General features: G+C 35.3%; 1 protein-coding gene across 3 annotated transcripts in view; it reads left to right on the top strand.

Annotated features, from left to right (window-relative positions):
• LOC145668488 (dymeclin) overlaps positions 1 to 25606 on the top strand; it is a 70031-nt gene that overhangs the window by 20236 nt on the left and 24189 nt on the right. For all 3 annotated transcript variants that reach the window (XM_081736431.1, XM_081736430.1, XM_081736429.1), the window contains exons 4-10: positions 975 to 1096; positions 2439 to 2520; positions 4709 to 4813; positions 6062 to 6201; positions 15563 to 15748; positions 20252 to 20433; positions 21936 to 22061. In XM_081736431.1, coding sequence (XP_081592557.1) covers positions 975 to 1096; positions 2439 to 2520; positions 4709 to 4813; positions 6062 to 6201; positions 15563 to 15748; positions 20252 to 20433; positions 21936 to 22061 — 943 coding nt within the window. The remainder of the gene's footprint in view (positions 1 to 974; positions 1097 to 2438; positions 2521 to 4708; positions 4814 to 6061; positions 6202 to 15562; positions 15749 to 20251; positions 20434 to 21935; positions 22062 to 25606) is intronic.

Here is a 25606-nt window from a genome sequence, read left to right as displayed (position 1 = left end):
CTTTGTCCACCACAAATTCACATAGCCTGGGATCGAACCTACAACCCCCGTGCACCCGAAGTTAAGGCTCTTCCACCATGCCTCCTGCACGTAAAATGGAAAGTATTCAATAAATGAAAGCAATGGAATTTGAATTTTAGGTATAGTAATTGCTACTAGATTCAATAGGATGCAAAATTAAATAGCATTAAGATTGTACTTAAAAACACCCTTACGGTCTAAGGTGGTAAAGACGCGGGTCTAAATTTTTTTTAGTTAATTAAATAAAGGTTTTCAGTGCAAAGTTCAAGTTATTCTCAGACTAAATTGTTGTCCAATGAGGTAAAGCACATATTTTAAATTTGTAGGTCATATGATACCAAGATTATCTTGGTAAAACTTAAATTTCGGCCATTTTCTTCGACCTATTGTGTTTGTTAGTTAAGTGAAATTAAATACAGAGGACAAAACTGTGAGAATTTCAAAGAAAGGTTTTCATTAACTTGATCCAACGCCAGCTGTACAAGATACCTTTAAGTGCAAAGAAAGAAAAATCTTAAAGTTGAAGGAGAATTTAGTTGAAAAACTACTGGATGTGTGTAAGTTACGGATACAGGAAATGATAATCAACGATTATGTTCGTCAAGTAATACTTTTCTGAAAGAATGTACGTATGTTGTAAAAGATAATAACCATTTGCCGAAATGTGCACAGTCAAATAAGTAAAAGGGAGTTTTTGAGTAAGTACAGTTTTGATAAGTGTCTAAGAGTATCGTCTAAGAATAGTAGACGCGATATTACGAGTCTACCGTATATTCGTAATTTGCCATGATGGTAGAAGAAGCTTGGTTACACGGTCAGTGACAGTCATATACGAAGCATCTTCGAGGATAAGAATGTGTTTGTTTACTACGTAATCAGTGTTTTACAAAGATAATATTTATTCACACCCTATTACAATAAATCCAATTAATATATTTTTCTGTTACTTTCAGCAATATGTTCAGCTGGCAAACCTACAATGCTCTCTTTATATTGCGAACGGTTACAAAATATTTTGTAGAAAACATTAAAGAAGATGATGTAACACGACAATTCGAAGCAAGATCAGCAGCAGGTAATAATAATAATATTCCTTAATATTTAAAATATACGGAAAACCATTAAATTAGGTAACTAATTCAGCATCGAGGGTATATGGGACTTGGATCTACAGTTTAAGATGGAGTTCAAACCACCGTAATGCGTTCAAATTTCAAGGTTATCCCATGTGGAAATGAACCCGGGAGTCTGTGCACCAGCCATTAGATCTCCGGGTAGTGCTTACCAACTTTCGCGCACGCGTGTATATATATATATATATATATATATATATATATATATATATATATATATATATATATATATATATATATATATATATATTCCCCTGTCTGCTGTGTTAGAGAACAGGTTCTTTGATACAATTTAATCTTTTATAGCAGACTCATGTTAAAATTTATAAACGAGTAGTATGTAACAATAAGATTACTTTGAACTTTCAAACTATGCTATGTGTAAATGTCGGAAGTCTTATAGAATGACTATGTCTGTCTGCCTGTCTGTGGACGGGGTATCAGAGCAAAAACGATAAGATATATCGAGAAGCGGTTTTCTGCAGTCGATTCGATGTTCCAAGAATAGGTTCCATCTCTGTTAACTCTGTATTCAAACCGAAAGTACCATTTCCTTTTTCAATGTTTTTCGCCACAGAACTTGGATAAAAATAATAAGAACCCTGTTGTTGACTACTCTTAATTCAGAACATCGATTAAAAGAGAGGAAAAGAAGCCCTTACTCGATTTCCCGGTATTTATCATGTGTTGTTATACTGTATAAGCCCGCTCAATCATGAGGTAATGGGTGTAGCATATATACAAGGCGTTATCAGAAACCGCGAGAAATGTGCATACATTTTTAATCCCCTAAATCTGACCACCTAGATCCGAAAATCATAAAAGGTTTCGTAAAGGAGTAGATCTGTTGAACGTTTATCTGCGTACAAAATTTGGAAGTTCTATGTCACTCTTTTCTATTCGAAAAACTGATGACAGATAGACAGACAGATACACACATTATTTTGTTATATTAATGTAGATGCTACATGCTTTTCCACTTTCATAAGAATAGTCAGAAAAAATAAATCCTGTTCAAGAACCTGAAATAAACGTTACATAATAATCTTGAAAAGAACACACAAAGAAAGAGTAAAATTGTCATCGGGTAGCAATAAAATTATTTAAATAAGCAAATAAATAAAGCAGAAATAAGAATCAGAATTGTACAGAGAAATGTCAATTGAATATAAGCACCATGTTTGATATAATTCAAAACTTGTTTTAAAAATTTCGTCTCTCTCTCTTTGTTCAATTGTGTATGCATAAAATCCGTTTCATTGTTGTTTGTTTCTTCTTTTCTAGGGAGACAGGATGACGACCAAGGCAATAGACTAGAGTTATTTCTGAACTCTTTGATTGAGCTTCTAGTTGATGTTCCTGTCAAGTAAGTTCAACATAGTAAATACATACATTTTCCCCGCTTTTATCCGTAATTGTGATTACAAAAATCTCTTGAAATGAAATCTTCCAGTTTAACTTCCCATGAGGATGCCTGTTAGGCTAAGGGAAACGATGATTAAGACAAGTGAATGATGATGGAATGATTGGTGGAATGAAGATGTGGGAGGAAACAGGAGTACCCCGAAAAACCCACGGACACGATGTTGTCCACCACAAACTTACTTGACCAGGGATCGAACCAGGGATCCCATGCACCAGAAATAACCTCTCTACCACTGAGCCACCGTGCCCCCAATTGTAATTACAGTGCAGCATGTAAGTTACTGTATAAAAAATAAATGGATTTTCTAGATAAGCCAATGTCTCGTATGTCACAGGTAGTTTTATGTAGATTCATGCTTTAAAAAAAAATCGGAATTATTTACATTAGGCAATCACCTCGTCTATTATTGAATAAATTCTTTCACGAAAACTAACACAGAGGTATCAATCAATGTTGTGAAGACCATTCTGAATATAATCAGTTTTATATTTTACAGAATATCTTTATAGAGTAATATTTTAAGAAAGGTTCAGTTTGCCTTTAGAAATAATAATAGTAGTAATACCATATAGCACTGTAGTCAATGAAGGATTCTGGCCAAGATAGCACACTTCAACTCGATGATGCGTAGTCAGCGAATAGAATCTCAACGCCACTACTTCTGACTTAGCTCAGTGGACAGCTGGTTTCCCACACTCTGAGTCAGCACCAAACCACGAATCGAACTCGAGATACTAATAAACAATTGAAGCGTTCGACTCACCCGCTATTTGTATGTGTCCGTTCTATGATAAACTTTTGTAAAATTTATCAGATTTTAGTTGCTTTCAAAATATACATCAAGAATAAAGCGGTAAAAGGGAAGTAAAATCCACTCCGTATTGCATGTTTGCACATATATATACAATAATGCAGTAACAAAACAATTTTCCAGTAACTCTACGTAACGGTTATTCTAGTTTCAAACTGTTTAGTATATATTTTCTTTAGGATTTCCCGACCAGTCCCATTGCTTGTGGTTGAAATCAATTAAAGAATAATGAGGTAAGTTTTCTCCAATTTATGCGCTTCTTTATTTAAATAATAATAGAAAAAATTGTCCTCAATCATTTTCGTCAAAATTATTATATTTTAATGCTATGTAGTGCGTACCATAGTATATTCGTGCCTTCCCAATGATTTTTTAGTTTGAAATTGAAATCTATGAAAAATTACAGGTTCAAATTATACTCACCCAACTCGTTCTAAAAAAATATATATATGTATATATATTCCATGATAAATATTAAATAAATAAAACGTAGATTTTTGATTAATATAGTACATATTTCCGTGCCGCCTCAATCATGGTCAGTGCATAGGGCTAAAATCAGTCAAGAGTGAATACTGAATTTATCTCCTGTGAGAAGTGAAAGCTTCTACCCTTCCCAATTGAAAAAAGAAATGTTCCGTTAAAAATGTATTCGATTTAGCTGCAATATGACATATTTTTTCTCAGATTTTCAAATCTTCCCAATACGTTGAGTTAAAATCAGACAGTAAGGAAAGACTGAATTTAGTTCTGAAACATTGTCGCTTTTGAGTTTAACGTCCCGTTCTGCAGCGAGGCTATATGAGACGTGGACTTACTGATTAACGTGGAATCCGAACCACATGAGCTTCCGCCGGGAATCGAACCCGGGTCTCCCACGCCAAAGGCGCGTACGCTTCTGAAACATTGTGTGTTTCGCCTGTAATTAGAAACTGTTCCGGTTGTTTGAGGTTGAAAATGGTCAAAGTGAAAAGAGCAATTCACTCCATCTTATGAAAGCATGTTAATCATAAATTTCCTTAAAAATTATTTAATTGTCATGAAATACTTACATCCTTATAGGCTTCCCAATAGGGTCTGTTGCTCTTAGTTGGCATCGTTTAAGCCGGAAAGAATATCCAGTCAGAACAAAGCTTTCACTCGCTTCTACAATGTGCAGCGTCACTAGTTTATACTTGAAGGCAACCGGTATCCAATCATATATATATATATATATAAAAAAAAAAAAAAAAAAAAAAAAAAAAGGTAATACTAAGAAAATTAGAACAGTTTAGTTATATATATATTGTATATTGGTCTTTTTCTGTTTCATTGCAGAGACTTCACATATCCGCTTCATTTGGAGGCTGTCAACTGCCTGCTCGTCTTGCTCTCAGTCCAGATGTATTCACAGAAGCCAGCATCGAAATCGCCTATATACAGGTAATGAAATATATTTGAACAGTAAATACTAATTACTGGGTGTTTACCCTCCAGAAAGAAGCGGGAAATATAAAACGGTCGGAAAAAAGCGGGAATTAGTGGGGAATTTTCTGATTACACAAGAAAATCAGGGAAAATGGTTAATGTTAATGATTTGTACAAGAATTGTTATCAGTTTTGCTGTCTTACAAAATATTTTACAATTAAAGGACTTTTACAACATTCAATAATCGGCCACGGGAATGCTACATATCGTCTGCTTTTAAAATGGCTGCCGTGTGTACGTCAGGTTCGATATGTGAGATGAGCTATGAGCTTCACACTTTGGTTGCATAGTGGGGCTACTCAAGGCCAGGTGGTTTTACCGGATTTGTGCTTTTGTGATCCATTAATGACGTACTCGATAGAAGGCAAATATTTCCCCATGATACATTTTGGAAGCACCTGGACATAAGGATCTTCGGGCCGCCTTAAAAAAACAAAATGGCGACCACCAGTTCAAACAGACCATGGAGGCTCCTCATTTGAACAAATGAATAACAAACAATCGATTGTGGGACACGGGCCTACTTTCGTCTCATACGATTACCCCTGACACCTCTTATCTTTGAGTGCTTCTACGACGATCAGGAGATACTGCAGTGCTGAAGCGAATAAATTGTTTCTTTCTCCTACATAGGGGCTTATCCATAGATGTGTAAATGACACACCATACGTAAACGTAGTCAATCTTGTCCTTCGACCTTATCTGGACATTGCTGGACATCGTCATCCAGTAGGGTAACAGTCTTTTCCCTATAGCACTGGTTCATCCGAGGGTACTCTACCCTTCGTATACTTGCTTCCGTCTACTAGATCTCTGGCACTACTCTCTGTCAAGCATGAAAAGACGGCACCTCACTTCCAGTTGAGTTCTGGCAACCACCATTACCCAGTCAGCCAGATGTTTAAGTATCAGTATGACAGACTATTTGACCGCACAGCTGCTTGAATGACCGCTCAGGATGTCCCACGAATGCCATATGAAGATCACTGCCTCGTATCATCATCAATGTGTACCAATTTTCGTCAATATTCCTGACTTTATTACTGGTTGTTCTCAAATATATTTCCACCAGTGTATTTTTGTTTTATGAATGCGTTCTTAGTTGCCCTATTTTTTTTTTTTTTAATAGAAATTGTACGATTATTTAAGCTGATCTCTCGGATTTTAAAGTTGAATATTGATCTAAAATTTCTACTACACAGGTGTCTGATGCAAGGGAGATGTTCCATCCATGCGTGTCTTTTGATGAAGACCCTTCTTCATCATTTTATTAAACAGGAAAAGGCTCCACCTTCCTTACAGAAAAATTCTGTTGGTAGTAGCATTGTACTAGGATTAGCATGTGAGTATTTGTAGTAGCATTTTAAAGAAAGATATCTTTATATATTTTGTTTATGATTTCATCGATTTCACTTTTTTTTAAATTAATTTTAATTTTATCAATTCTGATTGAAGATATTGTAATGAACCCCACAACAGTTTCTAATTTCATGTATTTTGTCCTCGTTAATGTGATACAATGTCTAGTTTGCAATGTCCTGAAAGATAGTAGACAATTTGGCTTCAGGTCTGAGCCACATCTAAATTAATCATCTGAAAAGAAGAAGAAAAATAATAAGAAAAAAGAAATACGTTGACATAATAAATAACTAGAAATGTGGATAAATAGTCAAGGTTATATATTTGTTAAAAAATAGTTAAAACATATTAAGAAGATATATGTTAAGTAAAAATTTTAAGTGTGGGGAAAGAATTCTTGTCATATATGTTCGTGAAAATTGGTGTTAAAATAGTAAGGTTAAGTATATAATCTAAAATTACCATCGGAATTCGTTTCGAAAAAGTAGCATAGTCACTAACGTTCCCGCCTTCGGTGCGAGCGGTTTCGGGTTCGATTCCCGATGGGGTCACTCGGTCGAAAAAGTATAAAAAACTTTTTCAGCCAGCAATCCTGAATGAGGTTTTCCTGGGTTTTCCTCCAGACAAATGCCGGAATGATACCTAACTTATAGGTCACAGGCTGCTTCATTCCTTCCCCACTCCTTTCTTTCCGCCCTTTTCCGGACAGTGTGCTGACCGAGGAACGTCATCCCTCATATGTGACAGGCTAAATGGCCATAGATGCCGAAAGCCCAGAAATCTTAATCGTAACAATCCTAATCTTGTCAAAAAGTATTGTGTGATTTGGTGTTTCAATGCGATGATTTTCAACACCGACAAGAGTTACTAAACACATAATTCGGGCCCATTTGGGTCCTCAGCCTTTTTACTTTCCGATTTTCCTCAACATGTGAAATTTCAAAATCACCTTTATATATATGTCAGAAAAATTCTTGTTTATTTCGGAATATCTTATATAGATGTTTACCCTGGTTTACCTTTAGAATGTACCATTCGCGGCTTTGAAATAAAACGTTTGAGTCCAAATTACCAACACACTCTTGCGCCGTATGTTTATACATTCAGAAACACACCTCTCGATCGACTAGGTAATTCTGGTGTTCAATCCAACTCGCCCTCCCCCTCCTCATAACCTCTCCTTGTCTAAAGCAGTCTGTGCGACGTAAATACTCTTTCCATTCAGACGAGAAAAAAACATGTTCACAAGCTTTATAGCTCTAAAACGTCTCTTTCATTCGTTTGTCTGGAAAGCGCTTTTAGAGCCTGAATGAAAATTATCACAAAATGTTTGCATAGCTTAAAAACGCCTTTGTTTGCATTCTTTTCCTTCTTGAAAGACTTCATATCACATCAAGCTAAGTAGATGCTCCTTGTAAAATCTATGAAAATTATCAGTCACCTCATTTGGTTTTGTACTTTCCAAAGTCTGTACTTTCCAAGCGCAGAGCTCTCAAAACTACTGACAGAAATGAGTGTTTTCAATGATTAATTTCATTTTTTTCGGTAATTGTAAGCAAATGTTCCAGGGGCGTCATTTAGGTAGGATAGGAATGTGTAATTCTCTCCCCCCCCCCCCCTCATGAGTTTGATAAATACACATTGTTTGATCAAATGTGTAGTAATTGACTAGTAGAAAAAAAGTGAAATTCTCATGTCGGCTGAGAATCTCCGCCTAACTCCTGGGCAAAATGTAAAATGACGCTGCTTTTAACAACAAATGTATAGAGTTACGATAGCACACTGCTAAAGCGCTTACATTTAGTTTCAAGAGTCGAAGGTTTGATTTCAATCTATATGAGTTCATAGCGGACGACATTGAGAGAGAGAGAGATTCAAATATGGAGAGAGAAATGATTTACTTGTGCAAGTTGACATTGCAGAAAAAGTGATCGGACAGCATCCGTATTATAGCGAAAATTGTGATTTTTTTGAAACAGAAAAATGAAAGTTTCCGAACTGCGAGGATCACAGTCACTTGTCGAATTAAGTTGGAAAACTCTTTTTAGAGTGCTAGACGATTGCGAAAGGAGAGAAAGATCTTAAGATGTTGGAATTAAGGAATTTAAAAAATCTTCAGGTTCCGAGACGGGTTTCGAACTACGAACCTATTAGCAATCGAACCATAACTTTATCCATTCAACCACGGAGAACTCTACGCAGTCATTCGTGTATTTTTCCGTAAGCTGCCTTGAGAAAATAATAGAATGGAATATTCCAAAAGTTCACTCGGTGCTGCATCACTTACATTGGACATATATCTCTTGTAGCTTAGTTACAGGGTGCATAATGAATTTCCCCTTGTTCAGGAACACTTTTTAAGGCAATCAAAGTTTGTTACTACTGTATTAATTAAGTTACATTTGATAGAACCGTCTGTTAAAAAATTAAATGAAATGAAATCTTTGAGTTTTACGTCCCACGTTTATGCCGGCTAGGCTAAAGGAGACGATGATGATGAGTAATGAATGAATGGTGGAATGAAGAAAGTGGGAGGAAACGGGAGAACGCCGAGAAAATCCACGCACACGGTGTTTGACCACCATAAAGTTCACTTGGCGCGGGCTGGAACCCGGGACCCCAAGCACCAGAGGTGAACGCTCTACCACTGAGCCATCGTGGCCCCAACCGTTTGATAAAGTAGTGCCAAATACTCATATATAAATCACCTTTTGCGAAACTCGAGTGGAAAATGAAACAAATCGTCGTAAACATGTTAGATTTTTTTTAAAAAAAGTTTTTTTTTTTAAAAAAAGCAATGGAAATGGACACAAGATTGTCACTTGGATGCGAACCTGTCACTTTAAAAAATAGCGTCTTTACGTCATTGCCTGTTAGATGAATGGTTAGTGTAAGGGACTCTTACGTGAATGGTCCTAGCTTTGACTCCCGACCGTTCTTGTTTTTTGCTTTAGCTACGCTCATACTGTGCATTCCAGAAGTTCAATTCTGAATTAAATGTAGTCGCAGCTTGTTTAAGACGAAATTATTTTAAAATATGAGATTTGTTATTACATGCTGCTCTTTAACTTGCGATGTCTCAACTTTGATATTAAATCGCACAACCTTTATTTAACTCATTTCCCTGCGTCATATCATGATAAATTTTTGCTCAACAACAGTCGGGTGGTAATACAATATTCCATTGTTACTGTGATTTATTTATATATCTTTAAAAATTTTGTTCTCAGGAGTTGAAAAAAAAAAAAATCTTTACCTAGCTTTAGTGAGGAAATTTTTCGAAAGGTTGATTGTTAATGGGTGTTTTTGGTGAAACAAAGTAAGGTACATTGAAATCAAATTTTACGGTCTACAGGGTGTCTACTGGTCATGAAAGTCATGAAAGTCATGAAAAAGTCATATATTTTGCGTAGTGGTCATGAAAGCCATGAAAAAGTCCTTTATTTACCCAACTGGTCATGAAAATCTGAAATCTCAGAGTATATTTTTATACTTCATACTTTTATACCTCATACTGCATGTACTGAAACAGTTGTATCACGTCAGTAATTGTGAGAATTTCCCCCACCAGTTAGTGCTGGCTAACTGGTACTTTACTGTCTTCCTAGCTGCTCCCAATTTCATCTTCTAGTCTCTGTAATATAGTAACAACTTTTTACTGTCCAACTTTTTGATCTGCTATTTCTTTACTTCTAAGAAATGTAAATTGTGTATTTTTGAGCCTTTAAACTTATGCAAATAATATTATTCGTTTGAGTTTGCAGATTTTAAATTTGATGATCTATTTTTTTAAAACTAATTTCTTTTATAATTTGTTGTCTTTGGGCAGTTCTCTGAGTGCTTAATTTCAGACAAATTTCTGCTAGATGGATAATTATACTCAGAATTAAAACTTCAAATACAGTATAGAGTGATTCACTGGTAAGAGCAGGCCCGTATTTAGGTAAGTGCTATTCTGTGCTCGAGCACAAGGCGGCAGAATTTTAGATTCTTTCTTTAAGATTCACAATAAGTGATATTTAAGACTAGCGACCCGCATAGTTCCGTGCAAGCACGAGAAAATATGTTAATGTTTTTAATTCGCTCTAATTACAGTAGTTACTAATTAGCTATCTTATCTGAAAAAGTCATCCTCTCCTACCCCCACCCCAAGGGGTGACGATGAACTTGAACATCATGAAAACTGATATCGTTAAACTCAGAGACCTCGAAAACTATGAATTTAACACTAATATCGGTCGTTTTTGATTACTTTTAAAATCTCGCTCCCCTCCCAACCTCACTCCTAGAGAGTGGAGTATGACCTTGAAGTTGAATTAGATTAAAATGTCACTATTTATCTCAGCGACCCCTAAAATTATGAATACTTTGGAAAGAGCTTAAAAGTATATGACTAGCTTAAAAGTATGTGAAAGTATCCAGACTCTATGTAAACTAATATAATTTTTTACATATAAAGCTTTATGAAATGTTTTTTTACTAAACTCACTATGTTCTTTAATTATGTGATAAGTTCAAAATAAACAATGTCGATAACACTGACTGTTTGTTTCTTTTTTTTTAAATTCCATATTTTACTATTACAATGATAAGAGTAAATATTTAAGAAATTCAAATGGCATAACGATTGATTAAGAATTAATAGTGTGCATTTCATAGTCATGAAAATTTGAACAAAAAGGTCATGAAAAGTCATGAAAAAGTCATGAGTTTACTTTCTGGTATTCCAGTAGACACCCTGGTCTAAGAAATAATAACACTAGCCAACAAAATTTTACCTTTTTTCTTTAACTGGTATGAGAACAGCTAATCTTTATGTTTTCGTGGGTGCTGATAAGGAAAATGTTAATGAAAATGCAAGATTAGCTCTCGTTTTGAAGTTATGATAATTTTACGTTATTGCCTATATAAGCTTATCCGTGTATTTATCTTGTTGTTATCCCTCAAAGGAAGGTGCAACCGCTTTGCCTAGCGTTTGTAGTTTTCTGCTGGTAATTCCCTGATTAGTGTCCAACAATAATCGGCCAACATTGATGCATTCCACTTTCCCTGGTATCTCATTTCCATGTCCGAAATTTGCTGGTGGAAGCGTTCCACATGCTCGTCGCTTACAGCACCACAGTTGTCAGGAAAGAAGTCCAAGTAGGAATTTAAGAAATGTAACTTTAAGGACATGTTACACCCCAGTCTATCGTAGCAGTGCAGAAGATTTGCCACAAGATCCTTATAGTTTTCTGACCTCTTATTTCCTAAAAAGTTTGTTGATACTTGAACAAAGGCATCCCAAGATAACCTTTCATCAACTGTCAGGATGGTGTTGAAATGCTCATCTTTGTACAGTGTACGTATCTGGGGACCCACAAAAATCCCCTCTTTTATTTTCGCCTCACTAAGACATGGAAATTTATCGCGCAAATAGAAAAATGCTTCCCCAGTTTTGTCCATGACCTTAACAAAGTTTTTCATTAAACACAGTTTTATATGAAGAGCAGGGAAAATTATGTTCTTGGATTCGATAAGTGCTTTGTGCATAACATTGTGAGGTCCTGGTTCAAATGATTGACGCATAGGCCAGTCTTTCTTTTTATAATGAAGTGCTTTGGCGCGGCTATCCCAGAGGCACAGGAAGCAACAGTATTTGGTGTAGCCTGTTGTAGCCCAAGTAATATGCCTATGACTTTCAGATCCTCGGAAATCTGCCATTTAAACTTGTCATAGTTCAATCGCAATAACAATTGTTTCATGTTATCATATGTTTCTTTCATGCAAGGTGCAGACCCAATCGGAATCGATGGTAGCACGTTGCTATTATGCAGGAGGACACATTTGAGACTTATTTTGGAGGAGTCGATGAATAACCCCACTCATCACTTTTATAGTCAATGCCCATAGCTGCCATTAGTCCCTCTACGTCACTACAAAATACCAAGTTCTTTTCACTTTCGAAAAATGGAAGGAATGACATATGGCGGATACAGAATGCAATCATATTTACCGTCTTATCAAGGCAATTCCACTGTTGTAGTCTTGACGCCAACAGTTCAGCTTTATCTTTCGGCAATTCCAGATCTCTCACTAGGTCATTAAGTTCACACTGTGTTATTTTGTGATTCTCTGTACACTTATCGTTACACACGAAATCAGGATCTTTCGAAGAACTGGGTTTTGAAGGTGATGGTACAGCACTAGTTTCACTACCGCCTTCGTCACTATCACAATCAGGTGGAACAGGAACAGGCAGTCCATCTCCGTGAGGCACTGGTCGCATGGCCGACGGTATGTTAGGATATATCAATGAAGACTTTTTCTTCTTGGAAATACCATGTGTTAGCGGAGTTGTCATACAAAAGTAACAATCATCCACATGATTTGATGGTTCTCACCAGATCATGGGTATAGCAAAGCCCATGGAAGATCTTTTACGGTTTAAGCACGAATGAAGACTCGAGACACAAGATATGCAACATCCATGAGGAGCCCAGGGCTTGTCCTGGTCCCCGATTTCACATCCAAAGTACAGTCTGTACGCCTTCCTAATATATGGCGTTATTGAACTCCTTCGCGATTCCAATGTAGCCTGTCCGCAAATGTAACAAAAATAGTCAGCACTGTTTACGCATTTGCGAGGCATATTGAATCACAGGAATTACAATGACCACACGCACTAACTATACTTCAATAACACGTTCTTCCAGCACAAGAACACAACACAGCTTGTAACAGACAGAAACTCGCTTAAACGAAACATGCTTCACCCCTTCCTTCCCTTCCCCTTTCCCTCCCCGTTGTTGCTATGAGCCCGGGCTAAAAATAGCGACAAAATACACACAGCTATTGTTACCTGCAGGAAACTTAATCACTTTGTCTGCAATCAGCGGGATTTGAAGCCTATATGGGAAGGGATTGACAATGAATGCTAATAAACTATAATAAATATAATTAAATGCATTCCCCCCCTTTAACTTGGAAACGAGAGCTAATTCCAGTTTTTCACGGCCGTTTTCGTTATCAGCGTAGTCGATATAGTTAACAAACATATATTTCGTTCCAGTTACATTTTCACTGTTGGCTGGTGTAATAGGCCAAAAGAGAAACTGTCCGTGCAGAGCAACGGAACAGGTTATGACAAATAATAATAATAATAATAATAATAATAATAATAATAATAATAATAATAATAATAATAATAAACCTTAATTAAAATACTTAGGAGTATTTTAATGGAAATAATCAGAGCGTTAGGGAACAGAAAAATGAGGTGGATATACATATAAGGCCAGAAATGAACGAACAGAGGTCCTTGAGATATGATCGAGGTATTAGCTAGAAATCAGAATAAAAAGTGTTGTCGAAGCAGGAGGATAATCAAAACAAATTAGATAATAATATGGAGACAGAAACCACTGATGGGGTTATGATAATTATTAAAGCAAAGCTCTGTTCTTTCTCGAAAAGTGCATTTCAGTTTTTCGTCGTCTTCTAAGTTTTCGACTGATCTCCACCAGATTTTTAATGGTGAATGTGAGGGAAATCTTGAAAATTGAAATAGCTTCTTTGCTCCAACTTTTGCTTTTGAAAATCCGGAAACTAGATGATCTAAAATGGATAGATAAGAATTAGAACACCTGCTCTGGATTCTTGTATGTTAAACAGATTTAGGATTTAGATTTCTGGGCTTTCGGCATGTAAGGACATTTAGCCCTTCACGATTTGAGGGGTGACGTCCCGCGGCGAGCACACAATCCAGGGAAATAGAAGGAAGAAAGGATTGGGGAAGGAAGGAAGCGGCCTGGGACCTATAAGTTAGGTACTACCCCGGCATTTGCCTGGTGTGAATGAGAAAAACCCAGGAAAACCTCATTCAGGGTGGCTAATCTGAAAAACCGTGTTATAATTTTTCGACAGAATGACCCCACCGGGAATCGAACCCGGGACGTTTGTTAAACAGTTCAAGTGAACTTTGTGGAACTGAAAAATTGTGTTGAAGATAGTGGTCCATATTTTGCATTAAGCTAACTAGAGTTTGCGCCGAAACCTTCGACGCGCTGTATACTATAGATTAATATCATGCTTTAAATTAAAAGCTCTCGATTTTACCTTAATTCTTTTCATGAGTTTGTTCACTAACCACCTCAAACTTCATACCATTGTTTATGTAGTTATTGAAGATTTTCTTATATACAAAAATCCCACAGGTAGCGATACCTATTAGCGCAACTACTTAATATTGGAAACGCGTGACGAACTGAGACGTTTGTAGTTTATTATAAGGATTATCTTTTTTTTTTTTTTTTTTTTTTTTTTTTTTTTTTTTTTTTACAGGCAACATTACTTGAGACCGAATGTTTAGGCATTAAAAACCTGGAAAGTAGGCACTTAAAATTTAAAAAATAGGCACTAAAATGTAACTCGAAATAATGAATACAATTAAAAAATAAATTCAAGTCATAGATAATATTCAACAAATATAGAAACTTACCTGTACGTTAATATCTTCTTTTACTGTATATATAAAAACGAAGCTTGACATGTATTCCCTGTACATTTTATAAATACATTCTATACCGCACTTCATCATTACACATAACAGTCCAAATTTTATACACTTTAACAGTACACACAATAGTTTAAGGTTCTACAGCACTTTATCAGTGCATATACCAGTCCAAAGTTTACATCTTACCACTACAAACAACACTTATTTTTCTCGGAAGAAGCATAATTCTTTCTTGAAATACTAAAATATATATATTTTTCCCCAATAAAGTCTTATTTTGAAGAAAATTCATAGAATAGGCAACATTAGGCACTAAAGCAATTGTATAGGCAGGAAAGGGCGAAATAGGCAAAGTAAAATTGGCTTAAATTAAAACTATAACTCCCCATATAAACTTTAAAACGTTATTTTTGATCATATCTTTAATATTAAAGAATAGTCATTTTGCCTAGTATCCAGTCTCTAAACATTACAAATCCCGTAAGCAAGGGTGTATTATTTTGAGAATAGCGTGACGTATAGATTGTGATGTTTGCCTTTTATAGTTAGGGTCTGTTGTTCATTTGTTCTTTCATTGATGTCAGTCTTCATAGCCACTTTGTATATAATTTTGTAAATAAAACATAAGATCTGCAGACACACAAAAATCAATTTAGTTATACAATATAATAAGTGAGTAAATCGCTGCGGTAACAAAAGGAATTAAGCTAGCATAATGATCATCACATATTCTGTATGTTAATTATGTATGCCATGTATCTTATTCGTCTGTTATATTATTTATACGTAATGTTCCAACTATTTATTTTTGTATGTTAACCTTCTAATCGTCTCTTCCTTTAAACAGCGGAACTCTGGAATATATTAACGTTGGGGATGAGTCGTAGCACTGAAGGTGAAGACCAACGGCCAACCGTTCCATTGGCCAACCAATCATTGTTGTTAATTTTAGTCTTGGCCAATCATTGCACATCGGATAAAAGTGTTCACAACCCATATCGTCAGGCATTATTTTCGTGCACAAATTTTCAAGGTAAGCTTGCATAGGAATTTAAAGTACTTCCAAAGGTAAATATTTAAAACACTAAGAGTATAGGTTGAAGCCAATTTAATTCTTATATTTGTTATTTCCTGTGTAGTATTCACCTACCAGTTTCAGTTGTATGATTTCTTGTTTCTGCATCATTTTAGTGCAGTGTTTTTCGTAACGTATTCAGTCAATGAGTGAAGATGAAATTTGTAAATGAGAGTATATTAAATTAAACTACAGAACAGCTTGTGATAATATGGAAATATATTGTGCTTTTTATGGTTCCGACTACTGTTTTGTTGCTATGTTCTGCAAATATTTTACTTTAAAATAGTTCCAATTAGATACTTGTGATCTTTCTGTATCCACATATATTTATTTTATGTAAGTATATGCTCACAAATTAAGTATCAAAGATTCCGTGAAATTGTGCACGACACCCGTTGTTTCACTAAGAACACGCATTCACACGTTAAACCGACATCTTTTCCGTGTTAACTTCTCCGGCAAACATGGGGTGGCACTTGCAGCGCCAAACAGGCTTGTGTCGGAAGCAGAGTTCTGGAAATCACACAACATAGTACATGCTGCGTACTGTAGTGTCTACGATTAGAATATCTCCATCAATCGACCTGGAACATTTTCAGATAGAACACGTCATCAACTTACTTAACGGGGATTAAACCAGGGTTGGAAAAACTACACCTTTCTTTAAAAAAGAACAAAACATGTGTTTAAAACATGAAAAAGGTGTTCAAAATGTTTTAAACAAGTTTTAAAACACACACGAAAAGAAACATGTTTTAAACATTTTGAACAATTTAAAACATGATTTTAAACAAATTTCAAAATCATGTAATAACGTATTTATTAAGATCTTATTTGCTTTTGCAACCGATCTTTTCATTTATTTTATTCTCGTTAAGACTACACTGTGTTGGGTTCAGAATATTTCAGTACAGATTAGTAATTCTCAACTTATTTCATATCACGACCCCCTTTTACTACACCCTCTTGCCATGACTCTCGTAAGTACTTTGTTGGCTGTAACAAGTTTTTTAGGTAAATTTTAAAATCTACCTACTATAGAGATTTCACACAATCTACCAATATACATGGCAAAACAAAAGTCCTCACCATCCTTGTATGTTGAGAACGGGTTGAGGGGAACGATGAAACTTGTAAGTAGTCTGACACATCAGATGGTGCTATCAAGCATCATGGGGGGACATCTTTGGTTGGTATTCGAAATTTCAAATGCAAAGGGAGTCATGTTTTCAGGCTAGAATTTTACTAGAAATACGGTTGTGCGGTTATTTTAGCCCTAAAGCAAGTCATTTCGGAGTTACCACTTCTGAAAGTTTTCTAGTTATGCATTTAGGGGCTAAGCTCGCGTTTTGTGGAGGCGGTTGAGATTTTTGTTGTAAAATTTGATTACTATTTCAGAACACTGATGCTAATAAAAATATTTTAAAATAATACATTTTCGAAAAATAATGTTCGAAGAATCTTCTGCAAGCCTATATAATTGGTTGTTTTTGAGTCAATCATTTATTGAAGAGAGGTAATATTTAGAGCGTTCAGAGCACAGTGGATCTAAATCCATTTTCAATAAAGTTCAGTTTTGCTCAGCAAATGAATTCTATTTCAAAACGTAAAATCTTCGCAGTTAAGAGTCCAAAACAAATGTAACTAAAACCACGCGAAAGGGCGTGGGATAGTTTCATATGACAGTTACTAGACAGGAGCGTCAGTGGAACAGTAGGGCAACCGCACCCTGAATTTCAGATTTTGGGGGCAGTAAGGCAGTTTTAGAAATCTTTTGATAAGCAAAGTCCAACAGAACAAGCTTGAGGTCCTTATACCGAATAAATACGGAGAACATACAGATGATTAAAACTGGGAAGTTGCTTAGGCCCAATTTCCAGAATTTTAAGCAGGCCCGAAACTCGAAAGTAGAACCACCTTTGGAATCCTTGGGCCAAAAAATATACAAGAGAGCAATATAGGCCTATAGCTCCTTACGGCCAATGGAAATTAGTTATAACTAAGGCCCGGATTTGTATGTAAAAACGTATTTTTTTTTTCAAACAACTACATGCCCAAACAAAGTTTAGTGTCCCAATTGAGAGTCTGCAAGTGTAAATTACAAATTTTATTTCACATAAAAATACATGTTTTCTAAAAAAATGTTATGTAAATAAATATTTTGGACATTTTTGTAATAAATACATATTTTTAATAATTTTCCGTTATTTTATTCTAAATTTCACAACGATTTTTTTCTTTCTCTAGAAAAAAAAATAACATAGAGAAAAGAATAGGTTAGATAAATCTATCCATCGTATTTACAAGCAATTTCCTCCTGTAGAAACAGCGTCGTTATAAATTCTACTTACCAGCGCTGGGTTAACTTGTTCCAAACAAAGGGCTTCTAAAAAAGCGCTTTATACTCTGAAGCCAAAACTGAGGGGAGGACGAGTGACCGTAGGTGAAGGGGAGGTAATCGTAGGTACAGTACTGCTAGTCTTTAAAGAACTTTCAGTAACGAATCACTTCGACAATTGCCAGGCTGTCGATGAATCTGTGCACATTTTGTGGCCGAATGGTGTGAAATATGACAATGTTTTACTTTTTCTGACTGATGGTGCTCCTTACGTAGGAAAGCTGATGAAGCTCTTTCCGTATGCTACCCTAACATGATCAACGTGACATGTGTCCTATATCAATTTCGTGAAAGGATCCGAACCCTTTATCCTAAAGTGGGCAAGTTAGTGTCAACTGGGGAAAAAATTTGTAAAATCGCAAACTTGAATTGAACTTTTCAAAGAAACAAATCCCTATCTTTCACTTCCTCCAACATCCGTAATCACACGGTAGGATACCTGGCTTAATGCCGTAGTATATTATGCAGATCATTTTGAAGCATTTGTATCTGTAATAACTAAGCTAAACCCAGACGTTGTTTCATCCTTTTATAAGTGACAGGGCTTGAAACGTGACTTGGCTTTCATATCTGCCAATTTCGCTTTCTTGACTTACTCTATAAGGAAACTAGAAACTACTGAAGATTTATTGAGTACTTCTGGTAAAGAAGTACAGTGCGTTGAAAGAAAGCTTATGTTCTTTCTGCTTCGAAATCGGAAGTCGTAAGAAAAAGAATTTAAGGATTTGTTTGAGAAAAACATTGGCTATAAAACTCTGAGTATAATATCGGAAGTATTGGAAGGCCAAAACATAAATGAAGTTGATGATCTAAATATTCGTGATATACCCCTTTTCAAATACGCTAGGTTAACATCGTGTGATGTAAAACGTTTCTTTTCTGAATATAAGGCACTATTTCGTGACAGTAGGCATGACTTTACTATGGACAATTTGGAAAAGACGTTAGTTATTCACTGCAATGCCCATGGAATTTCGACATCTGATGAATAGGAGCTATTGGTGACCACCAGTATTTATATTCTTATGCTGGTGTTTTCCCATACTTCTCTTTATTTTTTTGTTAAATATTTTTTAATTTTTAACAAATATTTTTTTCATTTTTTAGCACATAAACAATAAATATTTTACAGTTTTTAGCACATAAAAATCCGGGCCCTAAAATTATAACTGATCAAAATCCGTATTTATTCGGTGTAAGGGCTTCAAATTTTTTATGTTGGACTTCCTCGGCAAAAGGTTTCTAAATCTGCATTACTGCCCCAAAATCTGAAATACAGGGTAGAGGGCGGATGACCTCTAAATGAACGCCCCTCTCTAACGGCAGTCATATATAATTCTAAATTGCATCTTGTCATGGAGTTTTTCCTTCCTTCATCTCGGATTTGTGGTTGTGAAAATATGACGTTTTCCGTAGGTGTATTCTTTTGGGCATACCCTGCATTTATTTAACGTAATTATGCATCTTGACTATGGCATTCGGAGCTTGACTTGTTAATCATTCCGACACTGCAGCGTACACAATATAATGTTAATATCTTAAATTTATGAGCAAGAAGGAGGAAATTAGCCCTCCCCCTATTCCATCAACGCCATTGTCTAGCGGTTGTCCTATGAAACTCTAATCCACACCCTTTCACGTAGTTTTTGTTTCATTTATTTCGTACCCTTGGCTAGAATGACTATGTTTGCTGAGCAAAAGTGAACCTTTCCGAAAATGGACTTGCATCTCTTGTGCTCTGAACGCCCCATATCTGAAAATACGAGGATTGGAACTTAAATAGTGGTAACACTGCTGTGGAGACATTATGCAATGAAATGTACTAGTGGCGCTGATAGCGCACGTTGTTGACATACCTAGCTAACCTCTGAACAAATAGACTCGCTCGTCGCACGTCACCAGCAGGCGCACAAACGAGGGAAGCACAGTCCATTGTTGATTGTTTTCAGTAGTCAACTTAATGTGTAATATTACTTTACTGTTTGCTACTAAAAAATACGACCACGCTAACCATTCTATAATTTGTAAATATAAAGATTATATATATATATTTTTTCTAGATACATCAGAGACTGCTCCTACCAATGCGACTGCTACCTTTAAACTCGACTTCTCACAGTTATACTTCACATTATGTAAAGTGCTTACTAATGACCAAACAACGTTACTACTATATTTATTGCTTCATAGAAACCAAAATGTTAAAACTTTCATTATGTCGAGATCGGATATCGAGCAATTGGTAAGTTTATGTTAAGTTAACAAGTTTGAGAGATTTCATAAGGTTCTATTTTCTCATCAGAAATGATTAAACTACTTAGCCAATTCACATAAAAATCTTAATATGGTAAGCTCTCGAAATCAAATTATCAATATTAATAAAAGTTATGGCCCACTGTACTAAACTTTCTTGCTCCAATTCCTTAAACTCAATCATATTATGCTGCAGTTATTAATGAACCATTTTCTTGCAGAATTTATATGTTTCGGTGATTAGTGAAGTATTTGTGTATAAAGTGACAAAAGCAGATGAGTGTAATTTTACAAAACTGGGGGGAAAAAACATTTTAAGAGTAAACTACCGCTCGTGAATATTCTCATGGAAGTGATTTATGTGCAGAATTATAGAAATAATAATATTTCTGAAATATAGACAAAATCGCCTGAGTCGTTTTTGGGATAGTAGTCTGAAAAGAAACTCCCCCAAGGGAGCAAACTACTCTTCGTGAGTTTTCTCGTAAAGAATAATTTCCACAACTAGGTTTTTTTTTAGGCGAGAGTTTGTCTCCGGACGATTTTCTCAAAAAGAACAGGTGATTCTGTTCATATTTCATTCATAAATACTCCATTAGTAACTTTGACAAACAGAATTGAATGTGTACAAAAATGTTTTATTAGGTTGTTATGTTTTAAAATGAAAATGAACTATTACTCTAGTCCTACGATCACTGCAATAACAGTTGCGGTTTATGGGAACTTACAAACAGAAGAAAAGTCTTTTGTAAGGTTTTCATAAAAAAGAAAACAAAAGTACTTAAAAATATATATTATAATGAATATTGTTTACGTAACATTGGCTTCAAAGTTCCAACCATAGTATAAGCAGTAGTACCATTTTAGTCCCACTATACAGGAAATGTGGAATTTTAAGAAGGTAGGAGAGAAGCTTTGTTAAAAGTGCAGATAAAAGTTTCTTTTAAACGAATATATAATTTATAAAATGTTCTAAAAGCATATATTGAGGATGCTATTTATATTGATTTTTCATCTTAGAATTTTGTGGTCTAGCAATTTTAATCTAATGAGGAAAGTTAGAGAAAATGTTCGTAAAAATTAACAGATTAAATAAACAATGTTAATCATTGGGAGAGAGAAAAAAAAAATATTCTTATTTTGCATCCAGGACATAAGAATCACAATATAAGGTTTTAAGACTTACGATACTTTGATAAAGGGACCAGAGAAATCCCGAAACTGTATGTTGTGATTCTTATATCTTGCATCCTAGTATATTTTCCAATATAATATAATGTATCCAGTAGCTTCCGTAAGTATGGTAATTTACATTTACTTGACTATAGATGATAGGGTACAACGATATTACGGAATTAAAAGTGCAAAATTAACGAAAACCCTGAATAGTAGGATAAACTTCATTAATAATGTATATCATAGCATTATGGTTACAAAAACTTATTTTACTGTGGAATTTTAAACTTAGGTATACTTAAAAATTTCTTTCAGGTTATACCGATATTGAAGACTCTGTACCATGCTCCAGATAGTAATTCCCATCATATATACATGTCGCTTATTATTTTGTTGATTCTAAGTGAAGATGACCTCTTTAATAAAACTATCCATGAGACGGTAAGCAAATTTAATATTTTACATTGTTAAATTCAGTGACGTGCAATCACCCAAGCAAACCATGCTGGACACTGCTTGATTCAAGGAAGTTAAATAATATCATCTTGAAAGTATCATTTTTTTTTTTTTTATTTTTATATTTATAGAAAATCACGATTATAAATCCATGCTTAAATTTTTTTGTTTAATAGTGAGATCCTAAATTATTTCTCAGTCTGCTTTGCACCATTAGATCGTACACTCATGTCCAAATGATTCTTGCATATCTATAAACGTCTTCTTAAAGAATATAATTTGGTAATGATTTTGCAGGGTACTTTTAATACTGATACTATGTATATGATCGGGAAATGTATATTTGTGGTAAATTTCACAGGAAAAGAATTATAAATACGAAAATTAGAATGAGTAAAACAAAATGTTGCTAAGTAGGCAAGAAAGTTTTATTTTCGTTTTATTGTTCTTATTTACTGCTCTTTTGACATGAAATTTGCCACATATGTGTCTTTGCCGATTTTACACATACTAACATTATAAGAAATACTGTGCGAATTCGTTATCAAATTATATTCCTACAACAACATATTTATAGACATGCGACAATAATTTTGGACATGAGTGTACATCTCTGCGCGGTAACAAGCCATAACCAGCAATACAGACAATGGCGAAGAGTGATACTTGCAACAGGGTAGGCCCAATTTTCAACAACAACTACAACAACAACAACTACAACTACTACTACTATTACTACTACTACTACTACTACTACTACTACTACTACTACTACTACTACTACTACTACTACTACTACTACTACAACAACAACAACAACAACAACAACAACAACAACAACAACAACAACAACAACAACAACAACAACAACAACAACAACAACAACAACAACAACAACAACAACAACAACAACAACAACAACAACAACAACAACAACAACAACAACAACAACAACAACAACAACAACAACAACAACAACAACAACTACTACTACTACTACTACTACAACAACTACTACTACAACTACTACTACTACTACTACTACTACTACTAATAATAATAATAATAATAATAATAATAATAATAATAATAATAATAAAATGAAACAGATTAAACAGATATTTTACTACAGAAACACAAGAAGACAAATTCACATAAATTTAATGTAATTGTAGTTCGTCGACAGCACTTATTCGATCCGAATATCAATTTTCATAATGAAATTCACGTATGTGACTCATAGCTGATCTTAATTCGCCATAATACGGTTTAATTTTTTTAATCGTGCGTGATCGGGTGGGGAAGATGGATTATCACATTAACTGCGCTTTACAAGAAACTTATGCTGTTTAAGTCTACTTGTACTGAAACAAACTCTGCTTGTAAAATTTCGTCTTTATTTATATTGTTCAAAACACATGACAAGCATTCAATCAAGTCATTTTGTGTGTCACTTAATTCCTTTTTAAAAGTAGGATCATACTTAAATATTTTTTCATACGCTGCTCTTTATATGTCAACAACTCCAAATAATTGTTTGTACCAAGGCATACAGAACTCTCTTGTCCTCTGTTTGTTCTATTTTCAACACAACATAGTTAGTCTTCGTTCCTTAATAACATTAATTTTCAAAAGACCAGTGACATAGATTCTTTAGTAGGAATTATATTATCTTCATATTCTCCACTTACTGACATTTTCTCTCATTCACTTTTGCAAATGTAAGAAAATAAATGTCACTTATAATATCTCAAAAACATACAGGGCCTTATGCAGAGTCGTTTTCACATGTGTTTAGGGTCATACTAAAGGCCTGTCTACTGTAGGAAACATGCGTTAGTCGAACTCTTCAGTATGGCAGTAATCGTGCGTCAGAACGATTCTGCATCGTGTCCACACTCTCCACTCAATTCTAATGAACTCAACGAGTCTTGATTTCGTACAGGTTTACGCCAACGTAACGGAATAAAGGGGCATTAGTTTGTGATAATAGGCGTAGCACCTTTAGAATTGCTTGTTCCAGCTTTTGCGTTGCGTTAGAGTCCGCAAAATTGGTACGGAATGGGGCCCTACGTTCGTTTGCACTTTATTTGTTTGACATATCGAATCGAAATCGAACGTCGCGAGAGAAACGCTTTATGTAGAAACAAAAGTCGATAAGCGCTGAGGCCGGTCTCTTTGGCTGGTTATTACCAACACCTTCTCTCGCGTGATTTTCTGAGTAGCTTGGCGGTAGCTCTACCACCGCCTGAGACACTGTTCGGTGAGCCTCCCAGCAGTGGTGCCAACCACTATTTCTTTAATAAACAATATTTTTTTTTCAACTTAGAAAACTATCCTACATACTGTGCAAGGAAAGTAAATTAATTATAAATTATAATTTCTGAAAGTAAATGGGTAGGCTGGGCCTCAGGGCCTCTTACAACCCTTCTCCACTGAATACAGAACATAGATTACTTACTCGGAGATAGTTATACATACAAGCAGCAAGCCAGGCTTTTCTGTACCAAGACTGCATGCAGTGCTAACTAGTCGCCATGACAACCCATTTCAACATAATGTAGTTTTCAACTAATAAGAGAAGCCTCGAGGAAGGGGCACGGAAAGCCTGAGGTATCCTTTCTCCATGAGAAAAAGTCTGTAACCAAGCATCCAGTTGCATGAATGGGTTTTCCCTGCCTTATTGTTCCCGGCCGTACTGTTTTTTCCTTTCTCTCTCTCTCGTGTATATATATAATATATACAGGGTGACTGGTAATTCGATGTATTCCTTGCAAGAGAATATTCTACAAGTACTTTAAAACATTTTCACTTATATGAGCCGGGGTCGCAAATCAATAGTTTCTAAGTAATTTGCACATGTGCGATTTCTTTGAAATTTGAAGGCTAACGAGAGTTGTCTGAGAAAATTTCACCCTGACCCACTTCTACATATCGTAGAGCGATGACGTTTTACATGTATGATCCTCCGTATCTATGTAGGTGATGTGGTAATGTACAGCACGTAACTTTGCACCGTTGCTGAGTTACAGGTTCGAACGTGAAGTAAGGTGTAATGGTTCAAAATCCATTGCTGCACCTCAGAAAGCAGTGTGGCAATATCACAGAAGTGCTTGTCCTTAGGAAATGACTACATGGTTGGGAAGAGGTGGAATGAAGGTAGTGTGTGGTTAAGAGAAAGCGCGAACTATGACGGATTTCATACCCAGGATCGTGCATCTGTCTGGCCAACATTGGAGCAGTAAATGGGTGCGTTGCTTTCGAAGAGGCGAACACCTTTCGTCAGCATGCCACGCTCTGTTTCTATTTTCTACAAGCTTTTGATAGTGCTACAGTGCTAAATGTATTATTGTGGTATGACTTTCCACGCTTTACATTTTTACCTTTGTAGAGCTTATAACATTAGATTGTCATTGTAGCAATTGGTACTGCAGTGGTTGTAATTTTGTTTTGTGTTATTAAAGCGATGTATTCGATTACTATTTCTTTATATATGTATTTATGGATTAAAGAAAAGGAATGAATCAAGG

Source organism: Thermobia domestica, chromosome 13 (genome assembly GCF_964235325.1).
Source record: "Thermobia domestica chromosome 13, izTheDome1.hap1.1, whole genome shotgun sequence".
In the NCBI taxonomy this organism is placed as follows: Eukaryota; Metazoa; Arthropoda; class Insecta; order Zygentoma; family Lepismatidae; genus Thermobia; species Thermobia domestica.
The sequence above is the reverse complement of the archived record's forward strand: the minus strand, read 5'-3'. Positions and strand labels throughout refer to the sequence as shown.